The sequence below is a fragment of the Carex rostrata genome, chromosome 22, assembly GCF_964058835.1.
Source record: "Carex rostrata chromosome 22, lpCarRost1.2, whole genome shotgun sequence".
NCBI lineage: Eukaryota > Viridiplantae > Streptophyta > Magnoliopsida > Poales > Cyperaceae > Carex > Carex rostrata.
Window position 1 is genome coordinate 5972825 of NC_135939.1, and position 19389 is coordinate 5992213.

The 19389-nt window shown below is 37.1% G+C and overlaps 2 protein-coding genes across 2 annotated transcripts; one reads left to right on the forward strand and one right to left on the reverse strand.

Moving 5' to 3' along the window:
* Nucleotides 1-3494: 3494 nt before the first annotated feature.
* Nucleotides 3495-9053, reverse strand: LOC144573993 (tornado 1). Its single transcript, XM_078323794.1, has 3 exons — nt 7461-9053; nt 5766-7054; nt 3495-5195 (listed from the first exon to the last, which is right to left on the reverse strand). The coding sequence occupies exons 1-3, from the start codon at nt 8968-8970 to the stop codon at nt 3786-3788; spliced, it is 4209 nt and encodes a 1402-aa protein (XP_078179920.1). The 5' UTR covers nt 8971-9053; the 3' UTR covers nt 3495-3785.
* Nucleotides 9054-9986: 933 nt separating this feature from the next.
* On the forward strand, nt 9987-16033 carry LOC144573994 (Nucleoporin, Nup133/Nup155-like protein). Its single transcript, XM_078323795.1, has 8 exons — nt 9987-10252; nt 10424-10557; nt 10929-12683; nt 12862-13577; nt 13933-14091; nt 14645-14951; nt 15054-15121; nt 15372-16033. Exons 1-8 carry the CDS (start codon nt 10071-10073, stop codon nt 15903-15905), a joined length of 3855 nt encoding a protein of 1284 aa, XP_078179921.1. The 5' UTR covers nt 9987-10070; the 3' UTR covers nt 15906-16033.
* Nucleotides 16034-19389: the final 3356 nt, after the last annotated feature.

A 19389-nucleotide genomic window follows, 5' to 3' on the forward strand; every position in this document is an offset into this window, starting at 1 on the left:
TTAGACTCCTAAGTTTAATTGAATCGAATAGGTTTGATTTCTTTGAATAAATGTTAATATTGTTATGGTTCCTTCTTTTTCTAAATTTCCATTCTAACAAAGTGATTTTCAAAGTGGCTTAATAAATAGTAAAAAAATTAAAAAATGTAAAATTTGGTCTCCTAGCACATTTTAATATGGAGATCACATCTAACGGTTTGGATCGATCATTTGGACTTTAAAAATCGAAAAACAACTTGGTTGTACGGGAGGCTAGGAACAATCGGTTGTATATTAGCCTATCTCTATATATATGTATATGTATATGTATATATATGTGTGTGTGTGTGTGTATATATAGAGAGAGAGAGAGTAAGGCTACCATACATTGCAATGCATAAGCATTTTTGTGCATTGAACTATAAATCACCGGATTCAAAGTTCAAATAACCGATCCAAACCGTTCATCTTGTTCTCCATATTAATATGTGGTCGGAGACCAAATTTTACATTTTTAAAAATTTTTTTTTTACTATTTATTAAGTCACTTTGAAAATCGTTGATCCAAAGGTAACATTAAATCAAAAGGCACCGTTGGATCAGCGATTTTCAAAGTGGTTTAATAAATAGTAAAAAAATTTCAAAAAATGTAAAATTTGGTCTCCAACCACATATTAATATGGAGAACAAGATGAAAAGTTTGGATCGGTCATTTGGACTTTGAATCTGGTGATTATAGTCCAATGCACAAAAATACATATGCAGTACAATGTATGGTAGCTTTACTCTCTCTCTCTCTCTCTCTCTATATATATATATATAGAGGTAGGGTAATAAACAATCGATTGCTCCTAGCCTCCCGTGCAACCAAGTCATTTTCCAATTTTTAAAGTCCAAATGATCGATCCAAACCGTTAGATGTGATCTCCATATTAAAATGTGCTAGGAGACCAAATTTTACATTTTTTGGAATTTTTTTACTATTTATTAAGCCACTTTGAAAATCGCTAATCCAACGGTGGCTTAATAAATAGTAAAAAAATTTGGACTCTATAAACAGTGATTTTGTACCTATCTAAAAAAATAGTAAACAAATTCCAAAAAATATAAAATTTGGTCTCTAAGCACATTTTAATATGTAGAACAAGATGAACGGTTCGGATTGACTGTTTGAACTTTATAAACGGAGATAGAGACGTGGGGTATGGTTGGGGCACAAAACTAATCCAACGGTGGCTTAACAAAACAATGCTACTGTTGGATTGGCTATTTTCAAAGTGGCTTAATAAATAGTAAAAAAATTCAGAAAAATATAAAATTTGATCTCCAAGCACATATTAATATGGAGAACAAGATGAACGGTTCAGATCGACTTTTTGAATTTTAAAATTTCAAATTTGGAGATAGGATAATGTGTTTTCGGTAGCATATGAACCGAAATACACACGGTCCAAATTTGAAATTTTAAAATTCAAAAAGTCGATCTGAACCGTTCATCTTATTCTCCATATTAATATGTGCTTGGAGACCAGATTTTATATTTTTCTGAATTTTTTTACTATTTATTAAGCCACTTTGAAAATCGTTGATCCAATAATTTTACTGTTTTGTTAAGCCACCGTTGGATCAGCAATTTTCAAAGTGACTTAATAAATAGTAAAAAAATTCAGAAAAATATAAAATTTGGTCTCCAAGCACATATTAATATGGAGAACAAGATGAACGGTTCAGATCGACTTTTTGAATTTTGAAATTTCAAATTTGGACCGTGTGTATTTCGGCCCATATGCTACCGAAAGCACATTAGCCTATCTCTCTCTCTATATATATACACATATACATATGTATATGTGTATATATATATGACTAATGTGCATCCGAATGTATATGGGCCGAAATACGTATGGTCCAAATTCGACTTTTCAAAATCCAAACGGTCGATTCAAATCGTTCTTCTTGTTCTCTATATTAATATGTGCTTGGCGATCAAATTTTACATTTTTTTGAATTTTTTTACTAATTATTAAGAATTTTACAAAATTGTTGATCCAAAGGTGGCTTAACAAAATAGTAAAATCAGCAGCCACCGTTGGATCAATAATTTTGTAAAATACTTAATAATTAGTAAAAAAATTCAGAAAAATGTAAAATTTGGTCTCCAAGCACATATTAATATGGAGAACAAGAGGAATGGTTCGGATCGACCGTTTGGATTTTGAAAAGTCGAATTTGGACCGTATGTATTTCGGTCCATATACATTCGAATGCACATTAGTCACTCCCTATATATATATGTATCTATATCTATGTATATATACTACAGAAAAATGGAGAGAAGGGTCTGGTCTACTCGTGCGCGGTGCACAAAATCCTAGCGCAATTCACCAAGAACAAATCGCGGTCTACCGAAAAAGAAATTGCGGCTCCCGTAATTGCACCGACGCGATCTACAAATTGAATAGCGGCTCACAGAGAAAAACGCTCTTCACAGATCCCCATGCATGCGCGATTCACAGTAGCAACTGAGAACCCTTAACAACAACGGCGATCTGAAAAACCCTGCGAAACAGGAAACCCTACAGCAGTAGCGGACTGATCTGAATACTGGAACCACCGAACAAACTGACGGCAGCAAAGGTGGCTTTGATACCAGTTTGTTAGATTTTTTAGGGTTTGAGAAAAGAAAGAGAGCAAGAGACAGAGATAACTCAAAATGAATTATATTAGACTTAATTCTCTCTCATACAAAGAGTCTACATATTAAAGATACAAAGTTCAACGGTCTCGAATAACAATTTGGGTTAAAACATAACAAAGAAATCTAGAAGAAAATACGACTTATTTCTATTTATCAAATTAACATTTGATAAAGGTATATTTAAATCTTCTTTTGTAAATAGATTTATGATAGATGAATGAGTAGATGATTATTCATGTATATGAATTACTTTAAAAGAATTAACATAATAAAGTAGGTCCGTAGATGTTTATAAATGGGTCAAAAATTTTAATTTTACCGTTTTACCGCATCATAAAATGCTATGTAGCAGTTGGTTTGTGCACACATTCATTCCCAAATCCCAATGAAATGCCCTCTTCGCAGTATGAATGGCTATTGTGCCACTGAGATTGTGGTGGTGGTGGTGTAGTAGCTGCATGGTGAATCCTCAAATCTCTTGTTTGGTTCCGATGGTAAATGCAATTTTCCCAATTTGTTATTTTGGAGGTTTCACCCGGTCGGGTATTACTCTTTAAGAAGTAGTATACCATTTGATTGGTTGTAGTTTTGTTGTATTAAATGCACACAAGATATTTGGTGAAATGTCGGAATGACATTTTTTCCGTTTCTTATGACATAACAAATTCTTGCACTTAAGAGGTAGCACTGACAGACTAAATTAAGATTTAAATTCACAAAAAAGGAACAAATTAATCAAGCAACAGCCAGCTTTGTTTCAAACACAAAAAAAGTAGATACTTTACTTTGATCAACCCAACAAAATCAACAAACTCAATTTTTGTTTTAGAAAAGCAAGAGAAACAGTTGATTGTACCCAAGTATAAAATACCTATCACAGCAGTACATAATTTTTGAAACAACCATTGATCGATGATGTTGTTGCACGAATGATTTTGCAAGGAAGTTTCGAACCAAAAAAATCAAGGCAAATAAAAATACAAGAAGAATATGACCTTTGCAAATTATCCAAAACAAAAGAGGAAACACAGAAATCTTCTGTATATAATCTTAATATGTTATCAGCTAATTTATTTATTTTCTTTTAGTTTTTCAGGACAACGGCTCTCTAAAGTGGCATCTCAATTACCTCATTCCTTCTCAAGTTAAGGTGCCTTTTACAAATCCATGCTACACGCCCATTATCACAATACCGAACTCTCCATAAACCAAATCTTTCTGCTATATGTGTCCCTGTTGTAATCCCCTGGCCTTTTAAGAAATCGACAATCCATTGTCTTGCTGTTTGCACATCATGTTCAATGCCACTTGAGTTGCTCCCACTCCTGTTGCTACCTCTCCCCAGCATTGCCGCAGCTCCAAAAGCCCCTGCTGTGGCAGCTGTTGTTGCTCCATACATAACTGAGGAGTCCAGCAAGCGAACAACCTCTCTGCTCAAATCAGGTACCATGTGTCCCATTCCCCCAATAAAATGTGCTCCTATTTTTAGAGCAAAGGTCAAAAGTTTCATGAAGTGGTTCATGTATGGAAGTAGGCATTTGATAGCAATATTGTCCACCTGAATGAGCTCGCACCCCACTTGATCCTCGACAACATGCATCTCCCTATGAAACTCGCATAACATGTGCAGCTTTAATGTTGTCATGCCTGGGAGCAATCTCGTCACTAATTGCTTATTTGAAGAGTGTAACTGCACAAAATAAAACATATGAGGCACTTTTCTCTCTTCTAGCTGAGTGCTGTAGTTCGCTACATAATCTACTTTGCGGTGAAGCTCGATCAGGAGGCGATGCTCGTAGAAACGAAGACCCTGAATTTCTTGCTTCAGGTCCTTGATTTCTTGCTCTATCAACTTGAGCCTTTGTAAGACTGTTTCCACACCCTTTGCAATGCCCGAAATAGACGGTTCTACATTCTCTTGAGGGCTATTAGCTGGATCAACAGCAGCCAAAGCCGAACTCTCTCCATTCTCCAAAGGAGTTGTAAGTGTCCCAAGTTCCACAGCTAGGTGCTGTAGATCATTATATCTGACCTGTAGAACATCTCGAAATTCGTGATCTGAAAGTAGGTCTCTTACATAATCAGATGCTGAGTTTAAGATTAGTACTCGGTTATGGTCCTCAACAAAAGCCCATGTATGCTGGCAGTCATACATGCCATCTGCTGGTAATGACAGTACAATCTCCTTGATGTACTGCAAAGGTACATGTTGGGTCTTTCTAAATCTGTGTGGGATCAGATACTTTACGCAGTCTGGCCTGATAATATTCTCAGAAAAAGTGATGTTAGGGCTGCATAAGCTTTGGATAGACGGTATTATGAGCTGGTGTATGAGTCTGATTATCTCGGTGATATTCTTGGAAGAGCATGCAAGGATATCCACAAAGTAGTGAGGCTGCCCCCCGACTTCAATTCGTATATGAATGCCGTTGATAATTACAAAAATGAGGTGCTTTTGTAGTGTGTATGCTAGCCCTTGTTGGTCTACCAACTGCATTATTCTATTGTGTAGGTGCACCTGAATTCAAGTTGATTACCAATTAGTAACATGCAAACAATAACATAATTTTGAGTGGTTAAAAAAATTAAAAGCGTAGTAAATAATGTCCTAGGTTTCGTTATTGGCATTGTGAAATCCAACGTGTCAATTTTATCAATACAATAATCCGGGGTACAACTTTTAGTTTGGTGGATACAAACCTAGACCTTATTAAATCAGACCAATTCTTATGAAGTGCTAATCACCTGAGATGAGAGTGCTACATTCACATAAGCATTGATCTTAATCCATTCACTTCCATACCAGGACAATATTAGTATAGAATGGCCTCACTGGAGATCCCAGTACTGGTAAGGATTTAAGATTGATTGTGTCAAGAGGACCGGTTAGGTACCCAGTACGATTAGTATCAATTTAATGGTGTTTTCTTTTAAGGAATTTATATTAGTTTGTATATGGTCGTTTCCTGTATAATTATTTTTTGGACATTGAATGATCTGTGCATGACTAGCACATTCAAAATATTCATAAAAGTGTATATAAAAAAAGCATGTCATACATGAAAAAGTTTTGTTGACAGTGTGCTACCTGGAGCCTTGGAAAGAAGTCAGATGTGAAACAGATGCGCCTTGTATCTTTGCATTCTAGATGCCTTCCTACATAAACAAATTCAGATGATGGCATCATCTCCCAACTTTGATTATCTAGTATCTCCTTATTTAAAATTGCCGGCACAAGAAGTAGAGTCATTGGATCACTGGGTTCTTTCTCATAACAAAGTTCAAGCTTCAACATCACATTTATGATGTCATTAGCCTCCAAGTAGTGAGAAACCACTTTTGATCTCATACCCAATCCCAATGCAGAGATAGGGATTTGGTTTGGTCTTTGCAGCCTCTCTTTAATGAACTTCTCCATTTCTTTTCGGCTTATGAAGCCATCTGTCGATCTTCTCTCTGCAATGTTTAGTTTAGATGCAAAGTTCATTATTTGATCAAGCACATCACCGCAGAACCATTCACAATCTAGGACTAGAAACCCTAGATCTTCAAAGAATATAATCTCTCCCAGATGGTGGAGGGACTTGGCAACCTCTCTTCTCTGACTATTCACTTTCTCTATATTATCAAACCTTGATCTAATTCTTAAGGATGGAACCTTTATCTGGCACAATTCGCAATATTCATTCCATTTCATAATAGGTTTGTTAGAATTTCTCAACCTCCACTCATACAGAAGGTTAATTAGGTCATTGCAAACCTGGTAAAATAAGGGGGCTCTTTCGAGAACTGTCTTTGCTGTTTTCCTCAAATGGCGAGCCAGTTTGCTTACACTAGCTGATGATCTGGCATCTACTGTGAAAACTGTTGGATGGATTTCAATATAGCTTTTGAAATCTTCTCTAAGGTTTTGTATAACAGAGGCAATCGGGTGTAACTTATCTGACTGACGAGATATCATATCAGTGTGGGTAAAAACTATTGTTACATGTGGAAGGATGGATTGAGTTTGATCTGACTTTTTCGAGCTTGATGAAGTGATAGACTTGAGCCAGTGTAAGAGTTCTTCTTCTATCTCTTCATGACTCTTTGGGAATTTGTCTGTCGGGCTTCTGATCAAGCTGGAGACTATAAGGAAGAATGAGGTGCAAATTCCATGGTTTGGAAATAATAGGTTATGTAATGCTAAATTCTCATTCTTGTCTGAAAGGTTCCAGATTGATATTTTTGTACCATTATCTTGCATTTTTGTTATCTTGATCTCAGATGTTCTGGCAATTTGCTCCACTGGATCAATTAAACTTCTTATTTGATCCATGTATGGAAAACCTTTTGCATTCATACTATAGTACAGTGAGCTGCATAAGGTGTTTTTTCCTGCGGGCAAATTTCATCGAAGTATCAGAATTGTGTTATTAAGGTTCTTAATTTACAAAAAGTTAAGGGCTCAAGTCTTGTACGTTTCGTTACATGAAAAGCAACACTTAACATGATTCTTCTCCAACTTTTCTGTTTAGTTTCACAATAATTTAACATGCATTTAAAGAAAACCAAGAGAAGGCAATAGTAGTTAACCACCCGGTCTTGTACCAGTTTGGTCTAGTTTTGTTGGATACTGGTACTGGTCTACAGTGTCATTTGTAACCATTGATCTAAACTTTGAAAATTTTACATGCGCAATTCTTATCTGAAATCTTGTGGTTGATAGTACAACAATACTTGAATAGATGAAAATCACATGCTATTCATCAGATAATATACTCGTATATACAAATAATAGTACCTGCATATTTCTGGCCAAACGTCAATACTCTACAGCACATCGGCATGGCCAAAGGCAAATTGGCTAGCAGTTCATTTTCATGAACAGGACCCGAATTCTGTCCCAGTTTTTCGTAAACAATTGTGGCTTTGCCCGACTCTTGTAATGGTGTTTCAGAGAGATCAATCTCTTCAATCCAAGGATTGACCGTCAGTGTATTCATAATGGTTTGCAGCACAGCTTCGCAAACACCTCGACAACCTCTCAGGAACAAGCACCGCAAAGTGGTATTTCTCTCCAAGCTTCTGAAAATCTTGACAAAATCATCAGGTCTCAAGCTTCTGTCCTGGTTAATAACCAGCTGGACCAAGGTCTGATTAGTCTCCAATAAGCGCAAGATTGCAAGGACCCCACCGTTTCTTCCTAGATTGCTCTTCTCTCCTCCAAATGTCAAGGATTGAAGAGTGGTATTTGCAGATTCATGTTGCAGGGGAGAGAACCTGCTAAGAGGACACAGCAAATGGTCCAAACCAACACCGCCAAAACGATTCCCATCCAGTACCAATTTCTCGAGGCAGTTGTTCTTGAAAAGCCCGGCAGCTATATAAACCACACTTCTGTTACTGAGGCTAGTTCTTGAAAGTTTCACATCCTTGAGGCTTCTGTTACATTCTAGAACCACTCTGAAATCTCGGGCCCACCGAGATCTCAGCCGGACACCAGTCATGTCGAGAGATACCACTGTGGTGTTCCATCCAAGAGAGCAAACAATTCGTTGCAATCCAGATGAACTATCCATCCCAAATATGCTCAAGGTACCAGATTCTGGAATGAACTTGACTGATAATTTATCTCCACCCCAGATATGCACTTCTAGGCTCCGGTTACGTGCTAACACAGTAGATATCAAGGGGGCAGCTGCAATTGAATGTTTGTCTAAGACGGTGAGCAACCTAAGCGTGTGATTCGCCTCAATCATGGTAGCAAGCTCTTCTGCTCCTTTGGAGCCAATTGAATCTTCCCATATCTGTAACTCTTCCACCGGCGAGTTGTTATCTTTGGAAAGAGCAGAGGCCAGAAGCACCGCTCCAATAGACCCTATATTACAATTTGAGAAGGCGATTTCCTTGAGCGAAGTGCTTCTTCCAATTACCCCTGATAGCTCATGTAAAAATTCTGATTTGAATATGTTTTTCTGGAATTCAAGTTGCTTGATGCTCGATCTACCTTCAAGCAGAGTGCATAGGCTTGAAATTTCTTCGGGATGCCATTCAATGCCATGAAACAATAGGCTTGCTAGATCTTTGTGCTTATCCTTGTTAAGTGCAAGCTCTTGTATAATTAGGCCAAAAAATTGGGCATCATTGGCACTGTCGGTGGAGATGTTGATACGCAGTGACAACTCAGATATTTCAAAAGAGGATGTTTGAAACGTAGAATTGTTAAAGGAAATACTTTGTAAATTTTCTCTTGGTGACCTGATTAGTTGTAAGCACCATGAAAAATCTCTCAATTCTCCAGTGGATGCCATTTTTTTTTTGCCTATTACTTGCTGGATCAGAAATGGTGGGGGTTCAATACAAAAATAACAGTATCAGCTGAGATAATAGCTTAGTGGAAGCATCTCGTTGCTTTTATTAAAGTGCTATGAGAAAAAAGAATAAATGTGCTGAGATAAAGGCAAAATGAACACTTTAGTTGCTCTAGCAAGGGAAAGAATCTTCCTTGCTTCAGTGGGAAACTTTGTGGTATGGTTCCTTCAATCAAAAGCATCCACATCCTATCAAACATCAGTATACAATTTTTTTCTATAGCAAAAGGCATTATTGACAAGGTCATATACATATAGATAATAGTAGACTAGACACTAGACAGATATGTATTAAAGGTTTTTCTACCAAAATAGAAAGCACCAATGCAGCGGAGCAGCACGCCAGCACCCTGTATAGGAGTGCGTATTCTCTGAGATATCTCAAAATATATCTCATATTTTGCCGAAATTTTTATTAATAGAAAAAACATTAAAAAAATTTGATAATAGTTAATGAATTCGACAGATTTTAAAATATAAGAAATATGTTATGGTTTATAATGTCCGACAGGATGTTATAAATCATAACATCTAGATTAACAAAAAAAAAAAAAAAAAAAAATCGGGCGTTACATCCAGACTCTGAGAAATTATGTCATTTCATAGTTAGAACTTGAGAAAAAAAAAATTGCACTGGTCTGGACGTTATGGATTTTTTTTTCCCCTGTTTTGTTAATTATAAATTTAATTGAGTCCGTTAATTTGGACGTTATAAACCATCACAGTTTCTTATATCTCAAAAATCTAGCTAATTCTTTCACTCTGATTTTTTTTTCCCATTAATAAAAAAATCAGCATATTTTGCGTGACCGACGTGTAGATTGGTGCAGAACGTATTTGAACGGTTGACACTTTCCTAGTCCATAGGCATAATAATTTGATTTTTACAAGTTATAAATATTGAGCGGGCTTTATTTACTGGGCTATACCAGGCTTCAACAACGCAAACAAATGGCCCAGAAAAGCTTAGAGCGCTTAAAGCCTTAAACCCTCAAAAACTCAAATTTCTGAAGTGATAGTGGCACCAATCTCGCAAGACTATGTTCTCTCCGGCGACGAGAAACGTTCGTCGGAAGTCGCTGAAGCCACCCGCCGATTGCCAAGCCCAAGCCTCAGACCGAGATGCACCGGCTACTCCTCTACCTTCCTTCTCCAGTCCAAGCAATCGACCTACCACCGGAACCCCCGCACCTTGGTCCTCTCGCCTCTCCTTCGCTTCTAGGTACTTGATACCTTCCCTTCTATTTCTCCTTAATGGTTTTTGTTGCTATTTTCTTTTTTGCAGCAAGTTAGGAACATTTTGCAGAGTACTGGTGGCAGTGTTTCTTCTAGAGTTCTTATAGCAATATTCTGAATCATTATACTCATGGTTTTAGTTTTCTTTATTTTACAGATCTCCTACTTTGAAACAGATAGAGAAGGCTGATGCATCAGATCAAACTCAACCTGTATTTGTCTCACAGTTCCCTCAAGCTGTTCGCAATGCACAAGCAAATCTGTTGCAAACCAACCTCAGTACTGTTTATGGTTAGTACCAACAATTTTACTGTATGGTAGTAGTAATATAATTCTTTCCCTTTTTGGTACTAATACAGTTCCAGTCTATGCTTGGTGGTACTGATACTAAATATTCAGATTAGGTTTTTTTTTTTTTTGTGATTTTTGGTGTTTATTGATTTTTTTTTTCCAAATTAAGGCAAGGTTGGGCCGTTAACTTTAAAGTCAGCAGGCAAAACTACTGCCAAAACAAATCTATCGCGCTGCTATTTGATACCTGGCCAGTTTAGTACAATACTGATGTGTACCAGGGTTCATGGTAGTCATTGGGCGAATCACTAATTGTATGTATTGCAGAACAAGCTCTTAATCTAATTCGTCATTATTTTTCATTCTTGTAGAAAAAAGAGTGCTCACTGGGGGCATTGACAAGGGAACATCACTGGCATGGATGATTTGTGGGAGCGAGCTCTTTATTTGGAGCTATTCATCCTCATCTGTTGCTAAGAAGTGTGTTGCTCTTGATATTCCATCTTCCCTTGTTGGTAATGATGGGACGAATCACTGGGCTGTTTGTATGGTTAAATGGCAGAGCGCTAGAACACCTTCAAAATCTGAAATTGAGGTGTTGTTTGACAAATCGCCTTTTGTTGGAATAATCTTGTGTAACCTGACAACTCAAGGCATTGTATATTGGCCTGACATTTTCTCAGATAGGAGAAATCCAATTGTTGATCTTTCAAAAGGTGCAGAACGTAATTCTAACATACCAGACAATGGTACATTCAGTTCAATTATAGCAGCTCCAGATTCTGGCAATCATGGCGAGTGCATAGCTGTTGCCTGCCAACCCAATGGAATACTTTGGTCATTCCAATTTACTCCAGATGCTATACATCGCAGGAAGATTTCTGAATCTTTACTAGGTAATGAAGGTTATGTGAGGTCTCTTGTTTGGCAACCAAGGCGCAATTCGTCTGATTTGAGCTTCTTCCTTCTTACCGATACCGAGGTCCAGTACTGGACCATAGTATTTTCACCCAGTTTAATTGTTAAAAATACGTGGACTCATATTGTGGTCGGTGATGATGGCGATTTGGGTATAAAGAAGGACCTAGCCGGTCAGAAGCATGTCTGGCTTCTTGACTTACAAGTTGATGAACGGGGCAGAGAACTAAGCATTCTTGTTGCTACATTTTGCAAGGATCGTGCCAGCAGTTCAAACTACACCCAATATTCCCTTCTTACCATGCTCTACAATAAACCACCTAATACTGCACCTGAACAACGTGAGCCGAGGAAGGAGCGGGTACTTGAAAAAAAAGTGCCTCTTCAAGTAATAATTCCCAAGGCTCAAGTAGAAGATGAAGATATCTTGTTCTCCATGAAGCTGCGTGTTGGCGGTAAGCCATCTGGTTCAGTGACAATTCTGTCAGCTGATGGAACAGCTACAGTGGCCCACCACTGGAGAGGATCCATGCGACTTTACCAATTTGACCTTCCTTGGGATGCTGGTAAAGTGCTGGATTGTTCGATTTTACCTGTAGCTGCGGAGGCAGAACTGGAAAATGAGGGAGGAGCCTGGGTTGTCCTAACAGAGAAGGCAGGAATTTGGGCAATTCCTGAAAAGGCTGTTTTAGTTGGTGGGGTTCAGCCTCCAGAGAGAAGCTTGTCTCGCAAAGGAAGCACAAATGAGGGAATCAGAGAAGAGGAAAAGAGACTTCAGGCCTTTGGGGTTGGAAATGTTGCTCCTAGAAGAGTTAGCTCTGAGGCTTGGAGAGCTGGCAGCTCAGAGAATAAACAAAGAACTGTTTTTTCTGGGGTTCCTCACAGAGGTGTTAGTGACGAGGAGGCTGAAGCTTTGCTGTTTCGTTCTTTCCATGATTTTGTTCTGTCAGATAGAATTGAGGATGATTTGTTGGAGAAGCTCAGGAATAAGGGAGCGTTTGACAAGGAAGGAGAAACAAATGTGTTTGCTCGTACAAGTAGATCCATTGTGGATACTCTTGCCAAGCACTGGACCACCAATAGAGGAGTCGAGATGGTTGCATCCACTGTGATTTCTTCCCTTCTTGTTGACAAGCAGCAAAAGCACCAGAAGTTTCTCCAGTTCCTTGCCTTGTCCAAGTGCCATGAAGAACTCTCCTTAATGCAAAGTATGACTTGTATTTCTCTTTCTTAATTTTCATTTCACTTTTCCTGGTTTCTATTACAGAAGTTGTTCGTTCTATTTTACATTTGTTGCTGTTTCTTCCTTTATACACAGAAAGGGGAGAGCACTGACCAGTAATAACTTCTATGACTAAAAATATTATTGTGAAATGTTGGATGCAGGGAACTCCATGCTATGTATAATGGAACATGGAGAGAAGCTGTCAAGCTTGATCCATTTAAGAGAACTCCAGAATATGCTTCTTTCCCAGCAGGAAAAGAAGCCATCACATGCTGGTTCCCTCTGGAAGCTGATTCAGTTGGTCGGGGAGAAAGCCCGCAGAAATAATGTTATCTTGATGGATCGAGACAATGTTGAAGTCTTCTACAGCAAAGTTTCAGATCTAGAGGAGTTCTTCTCTTGCTTGTCCCATTACCTTGACCACATAATAACTTCTGATAATGGAGAACACACTCTATCCCCCTTGCGCACCCAGATGGATCATGCATTTGAGCTGTCAAGTGCATGTATAAACCTAATCCAATCTGCCTTGCAGTACAGGCATGATCAGAACGACTGGTATCCTTCCCTTGAGGGACTGACACCTTGGAACAGCCAACCTGTAGTAAGGTCAGGGCTGTGGGCCATAGCATCTTTCCTTACAGAGCTCAGCAAGGAAGCAGCTGGAATGGATGACATGTCAGTCAAAGAAGAGCTATTGTCCCTGCTTCAAGGCCTCACAGATGCAATCTTGGAGGCGTACACTGGCTCAATTACAGCTAAAATTGAGCGTGGTGAGGAGACTCAAGGACTCTCTTTGGAATATAATGCACGCACAGATCAGCTACTTAGATCACTGTATCAATTAGCAAAAGTTGTTGCAGAATCTAAGTATCAAGTGAGCTTCTTCTCTTTTAAAGAATGATTTATTTTATAATTAAAAGCTGGATGTATATGTTGCACTATTAGCAGTTCCTATATATCCTGCATTTTGTCTTGTACCTGAAATTTAAGATAATTTAAGGATACTTTCATAAATCTAGGAACTATTATCAATGTTGTATTTGTTTTCTTGGTTATAGATTTTTGCCTGCCTTAAAAGTTTCCACTTTTTGTTGTATGTTTCATTACATAAATAGATTAAGAGAAGCTAATAGAAGTTGCTTTACATTTTCATAAAGTTGATTTGGAGGCTTTTGGTTCACTTTAGTTTAATATGAAATAATAAGGCATAATAATTGTTGCATTTTCAGGAACTAAGCAATGGTGCAGAGGATTTGGAGTTAAAAGGCTCTATATTTAGGGAGGTTAACTCTGCTGTGATGCTGACAGCAATGCGACATGGAGGCTACCAAACATTGTGGGATATGTGTTATGATCTTAGTGATGCCGTACTTCTACGAAACCTTATGGTATGATCTCAGCTCCATTCTATACCAATTATACCAACAAGATCGGAATAATAAAGTATCTATAAACTAGTTTGGTTGTAATAATCTAAGTATTATGGAAAGAGAATTTTGTAAATTGCATCCAAGTGTTAATGGTTGTAATAATACTGAATCTTTCCGATAGTGCAACTGAGGCTCCACTTATTTTAGAAATTTGCAACCCAATTTTAAGGTCAACCAGATGGAAAAGCTATGTTGTGTTAATGGTTAATAATGTTAACCCTACTTATTAGCCAAATTTTATCTAAACCACGTCAACCAAAAGTCAAACAAATGTTTAATTGGGGTTTTATTGTACCGACTAGGAAATGACTTGGTTGAGTAAACAATGAACAAAATACTTGTGCAATCTAGTTATTTTATTAACCTAACTATTTTTTAGCTGTGGGGTTCTAGATCAGGTAATCAAAAAGTTACTGGGTTTGTGCCCCATATGGTACAAAATTGGTGGTCATTTGATGAAAATAAAAATGTCTCTATGTAAAATTTACTTTGTGGGTGAATCTGGATGCAGCACGAGTGTGTTGGGTTGAGTAGGTTTGCATTTGAGCAGCTGATAGAGAGGAGGGAGTATGGGAAGCTTCTGAGACTTGGTGAAGAATTTCCCGAAGATTTGGCCCATTTTCTCAAGGAGACTGAGAGGATTGACCTTTCATGGCTCCATCATATATACTTAAAAGACTTCCCTTCTGCATCTGATACTCTCCATGCCTTGGCTCTTTCTCCTTCTGCTCTGCCAATGCCCAAAAGAAAAAGTTTGCCGCCATCCTTGCCTCAGAGGAAGCGCTTCCTTTACCTCTCTAAAATCGCAGCACTAGCAGGTAATTAGGACCACACCTTTTTGTTGTTTCTCTCCCATTGTCTATCTGGGTATCAGACACCACTCACTGGTGATAGTTTCTTTAAATATTTTGGGTGAATAGGTCAAGATGATGGGTTTGAGATGAAGATTGCACGCATCGAAGCTGATTTGCGCATTCTCAAATTGCAGGTATATCATTACCTTTGTGTTTTATTTGCCTTGCAACTTATATTTTATAGAACTTAACAATGCTTATTTATAATCGTATCAAGCAAACAACTGTTTTTTTTTTTTTTTTCCTTGTGGCCTCCCCTTACAAATTTGGATCATCAAAGGGGCTACCCGCTACCCATTTAATCGTACTAGTCTAAAATCAACGCAAACAAAAACAAAATGTAAAGTGGGAATGCTATTGGTGTGCTTTGCAATTTTGTTACAGGAAGAAATAGTGGAAGGAGATGATGATGACACTAAAGAGAAACAAGAGCCACTCAGTGCATTGGAACTGATAAGAAGGTGCTTGATGAAAGAGGGAAGGAACACAAGGAATCTTTCCTTAAAAGCATTTGAAGTGTTCGCATGGACTAGCTCCTCCTTCCAGGAATCTAATAGGGGCCTCTTAGAGGAATGTTGGTTGAATGCTGCTGATCAAGATGACTGGTTGGCCATCTACCAAGCATCCCTCTCTGAGGGTTGGACTGACGAAATCATCCTTCAATCCCTTCAAGAAACTGTCCTCTACAAGGTATCAAGCAGATGCTATGGGCCTGAGGCGCAAATGTTTGAAGGCACCTTTGAGGATGTGCTGCCTCTACGCAGAGAAGATGGGTTGTCTTCCCCTTCTGTTGAGCAAGTGCTGTTGCAGCATAGGTATTTCCCTGATGCAGGAAAGCTGATGCTCACTGCTGTCATCATGGGCAAAGAGTCGACTCATTATGCAGCTGATGATGGGTCCGTTGCCATGGATACATGATATGCCATGTTATCATTTTTAACTTGAGGTTTGACTTCTTAGCTTAGCCTTTAAATGCTAGCACAGTTTCGCAGTGTAATTAATTGAGACTTTATACATTTTATTGTGTTGTCACCTCCAATTTTGTTATATAAGATACTGATTTCAGAAGATTATTACTATGTAATTCATTACTAAAGTCAAACTTCCATTATGATGGTACTCGTAATTTTTTAGCATTTATATAAAATAAAACGCCTTGATATTCATTTTCAACGTTTCCATTTGAAATGCTTGTAACTTCATTTGTATAAACAAGCAAACCACAGCATGTCACTGTCACAGTGTCACTAGCAACAAGTAATCATATAACACGGGGAACAATAAATTAAGAAAACACAGACGACATGAAAACGTATGATAGAAAGAAAGAGAAAAATGAGCACACAACAATCTCGAAAAAATAAAAAAGGAAAATGGAAAAGACGCTTTAAAAAAGAAATAACAATCCATAACTTCTTTTTCTTTACGACCAAATATAGGAGAGATTTTCTATAATATTTTCTTATATCCTGCAAACTATGATACGGTTCCCCAAAATTATATGTTCATACCAAACAAAATGAAAGGGCACTGCATTAATGAGCAGTGACCGTGAAATATTTACTCTTTAATACTAAATCTTTTAGGAATAAATGAAATTGAAATCTATTAATAAATAATCAAGGGAGCTGGCGTGGAATATAGTTTTATATGAAGCGTCTCAAAATTTTGGCAGCTCAGGGAATGATTGTTAAAGGCATGGTGATAGTGATTGTGGAAGTGCTGTGCTTGCTCCTAATACTGTCTCTCCCCATTACATCAGGTAAACCAAGAAATTCAGTATATATTACTCGGTTCTATTTCATCTTCTTTCTCAATTCAAACCCTTCCTCCCTCCCCTTACATTAATGAATTCACATCCCCTCAGGTTACCTGACTGAGTACAATTGAATCGGATGGCTCAAAATTAGAATTTTTAACTTCACACTAATCTCAAAGCACAAATAATACTGCCCCTGCGCTATTTCGAGCAGGCACGGACTGAAATTAAATCTAGATCGTCCGTTTCAATTGTGTTGAGTCAGGTAACTAAGAGGATACGGATCCTACGTACTTTAATTGTATAGGTTGTAACATCAACCTGATAAGTTGCATCTGACATACATCCCTTTGAGCGAAGCAAAAGAAAATGAAAATGATGGTGACCCGACGCCAATATGGTGTGTTGCTGATGGGCAACAGCCGGTTGATATCCTCCTACAAGGACTAGATTGGGCTTGTCGACAAGTAGACTGTATACTGATTAAACAACCCAACATGGCATGCTATCAACCGAACACGGTGAAGGACCATGCCTCCTACGCCTTCAACCTCTATTGGCAGAAGTTCAAGAAGCAAGGAGCAACCTGTAACTTTAATGGTGGCGCCGTGCTTACAGAAATAGATCCAAGTATGTCTCACTTTTTTTCTCTTAGTTGTTTTTTTCCCAAATCTTCATTTTCGTGTTTTTAATATTATTTCGGTGATATTCAACGACCGTACACTGATACACAGACTCTGAATTTGCTATAGCTATTATTACTTCTGAGGGATTGATTCAAGTAGTTCTCAACAAAAGAGAGTATTCTATGAATGTGATATATTTCCTGTTATTTGTGCAGGAGATGCTTCTTGCGAGTTTCAGTTCGTTCCTTGATGTCACCTGAAACAAGCTTCGGCATCCTTTTGAGTTTTGATAGTAAAATCTTGTCTGAAAAATGTTATTGAAAAGACTGTCCTTAATTGCAAACCTTGAAGAATTAATTATGCAAAAGGTGTTTCATTTGTGTTACTGATCTTATTATGATTTTGCAAGCCATAAAGATTGAGGTAGGTTATGAGGTGAAGTACCAAAAATTTAGATGTATTTCTTTCCATAAATTACCAAAAAAAAAAAAAATTCGAATGATCCACATATAGTTTGTTACCAGAAGTAAGAGAACAGGTAGACATTCAATTGAGCAAGTTGCGACTTATTCATTTAATACTCAATAAAGCATGAACTAACACTTAAACTGCGTTTTATCATACAAGAACTCTTTAAATTGTTAGGATAAACGGTTAAAAAACACAGTGAAATATCTCATATGTATTCTTATCCGATAAGTTAATGAAAATATGTATTCACACTCAAGCATATACTTGTAATTAAGTTAACGAAAAAAATATTCTCATACATATCTACCTTATCGAATACGATACAAGTTAGATAAACAGTTAAAAAACACAGTGATAGCTCTTATATGTATTCTTATCCGATAACTTGAATACTCAAGCATATACTCGTAATTAAGTTAACAAAAAAAATATTCTCATGCATATCTACCTTATCGAATATGATACGAGCTAGATAAACGGTTAAAAACTTGAAATGATTTCGTGAACACCCTTATCCATCGTTGTATCTTGTCATTTTTATTTTGTGTATTGAGTTCGGCCTTTCAATCATTACTAACCAATGAAATCATTTGGGCGGTACTAAATAGGAAAAGGCAGCTAAGCACCATGTAAAGAAAATGAAGTAATATTTGAATTATCAAATCGGAAATTGTAATATAACAAAAAAAAATCTGATTATATTCAAACGCGCAAATTCATAGAGGACGTTATACATTAAACACAAAACATTTCAGTTGGATATGTTATGAACAATACACTTCTAGGTGACTGAAATTTGAAATTTGAAAAGGCCCACTATAAATTTACAAAGGAAAGAAAATGTCCGTAATTAATTTCAATAGAAAAGAATTTAGTGTACACTCTAAATTATCTTTTTTTATACCAACTATGCAATGTAGATTTTGTTTGTTTATGGCATATATTTTAATTTTTTCATCAAGCATTCTAAATCTGTTTTCAACAAAATAAATTATGAAGAATCAGCATTGGTCTAGTAGCAAAGAACAACACCTTCCGTGTGGGATGTCGTGAGTTCAAAATTCAAATGGAGAAATCTTTTGTCAACATTAAATGAAAGTTAGAAGGCCAGACCTCCATCTTTCTATCGAAAAAAAAAATTATTATTATTCAAAATTTTAAAATATGGCTTTTTGTGAGTAAATTTTTTGTTTAAATATAATTTTTACTAAACTGTTTTATAATTTTTTTTTTTTATTTTCTAAGCACAAAACCAACTTTAAAAAAAAAAATGAGTTTTCAATTCGATTTAGCCAATTCCTATCAAGTTGTCTGATTCCGCCAATTCTTTGGATAATAATATGTCAATTCTAATTCTCAAGTTTTAGCACCATGATAAGGACTAAATAATTGGACGTAAAATAATTAGGGTGCATTTGGATGCAATCTCGGGAATAGCAAAAATAGCACTAATTAGCGCTATTCCATCATTTAGATGGCTTAGCTAGAACATCGTTAACTCCAGGAATAGCTTTATTCTTAGAGTGGTCCTAACGTAAAATAGTAG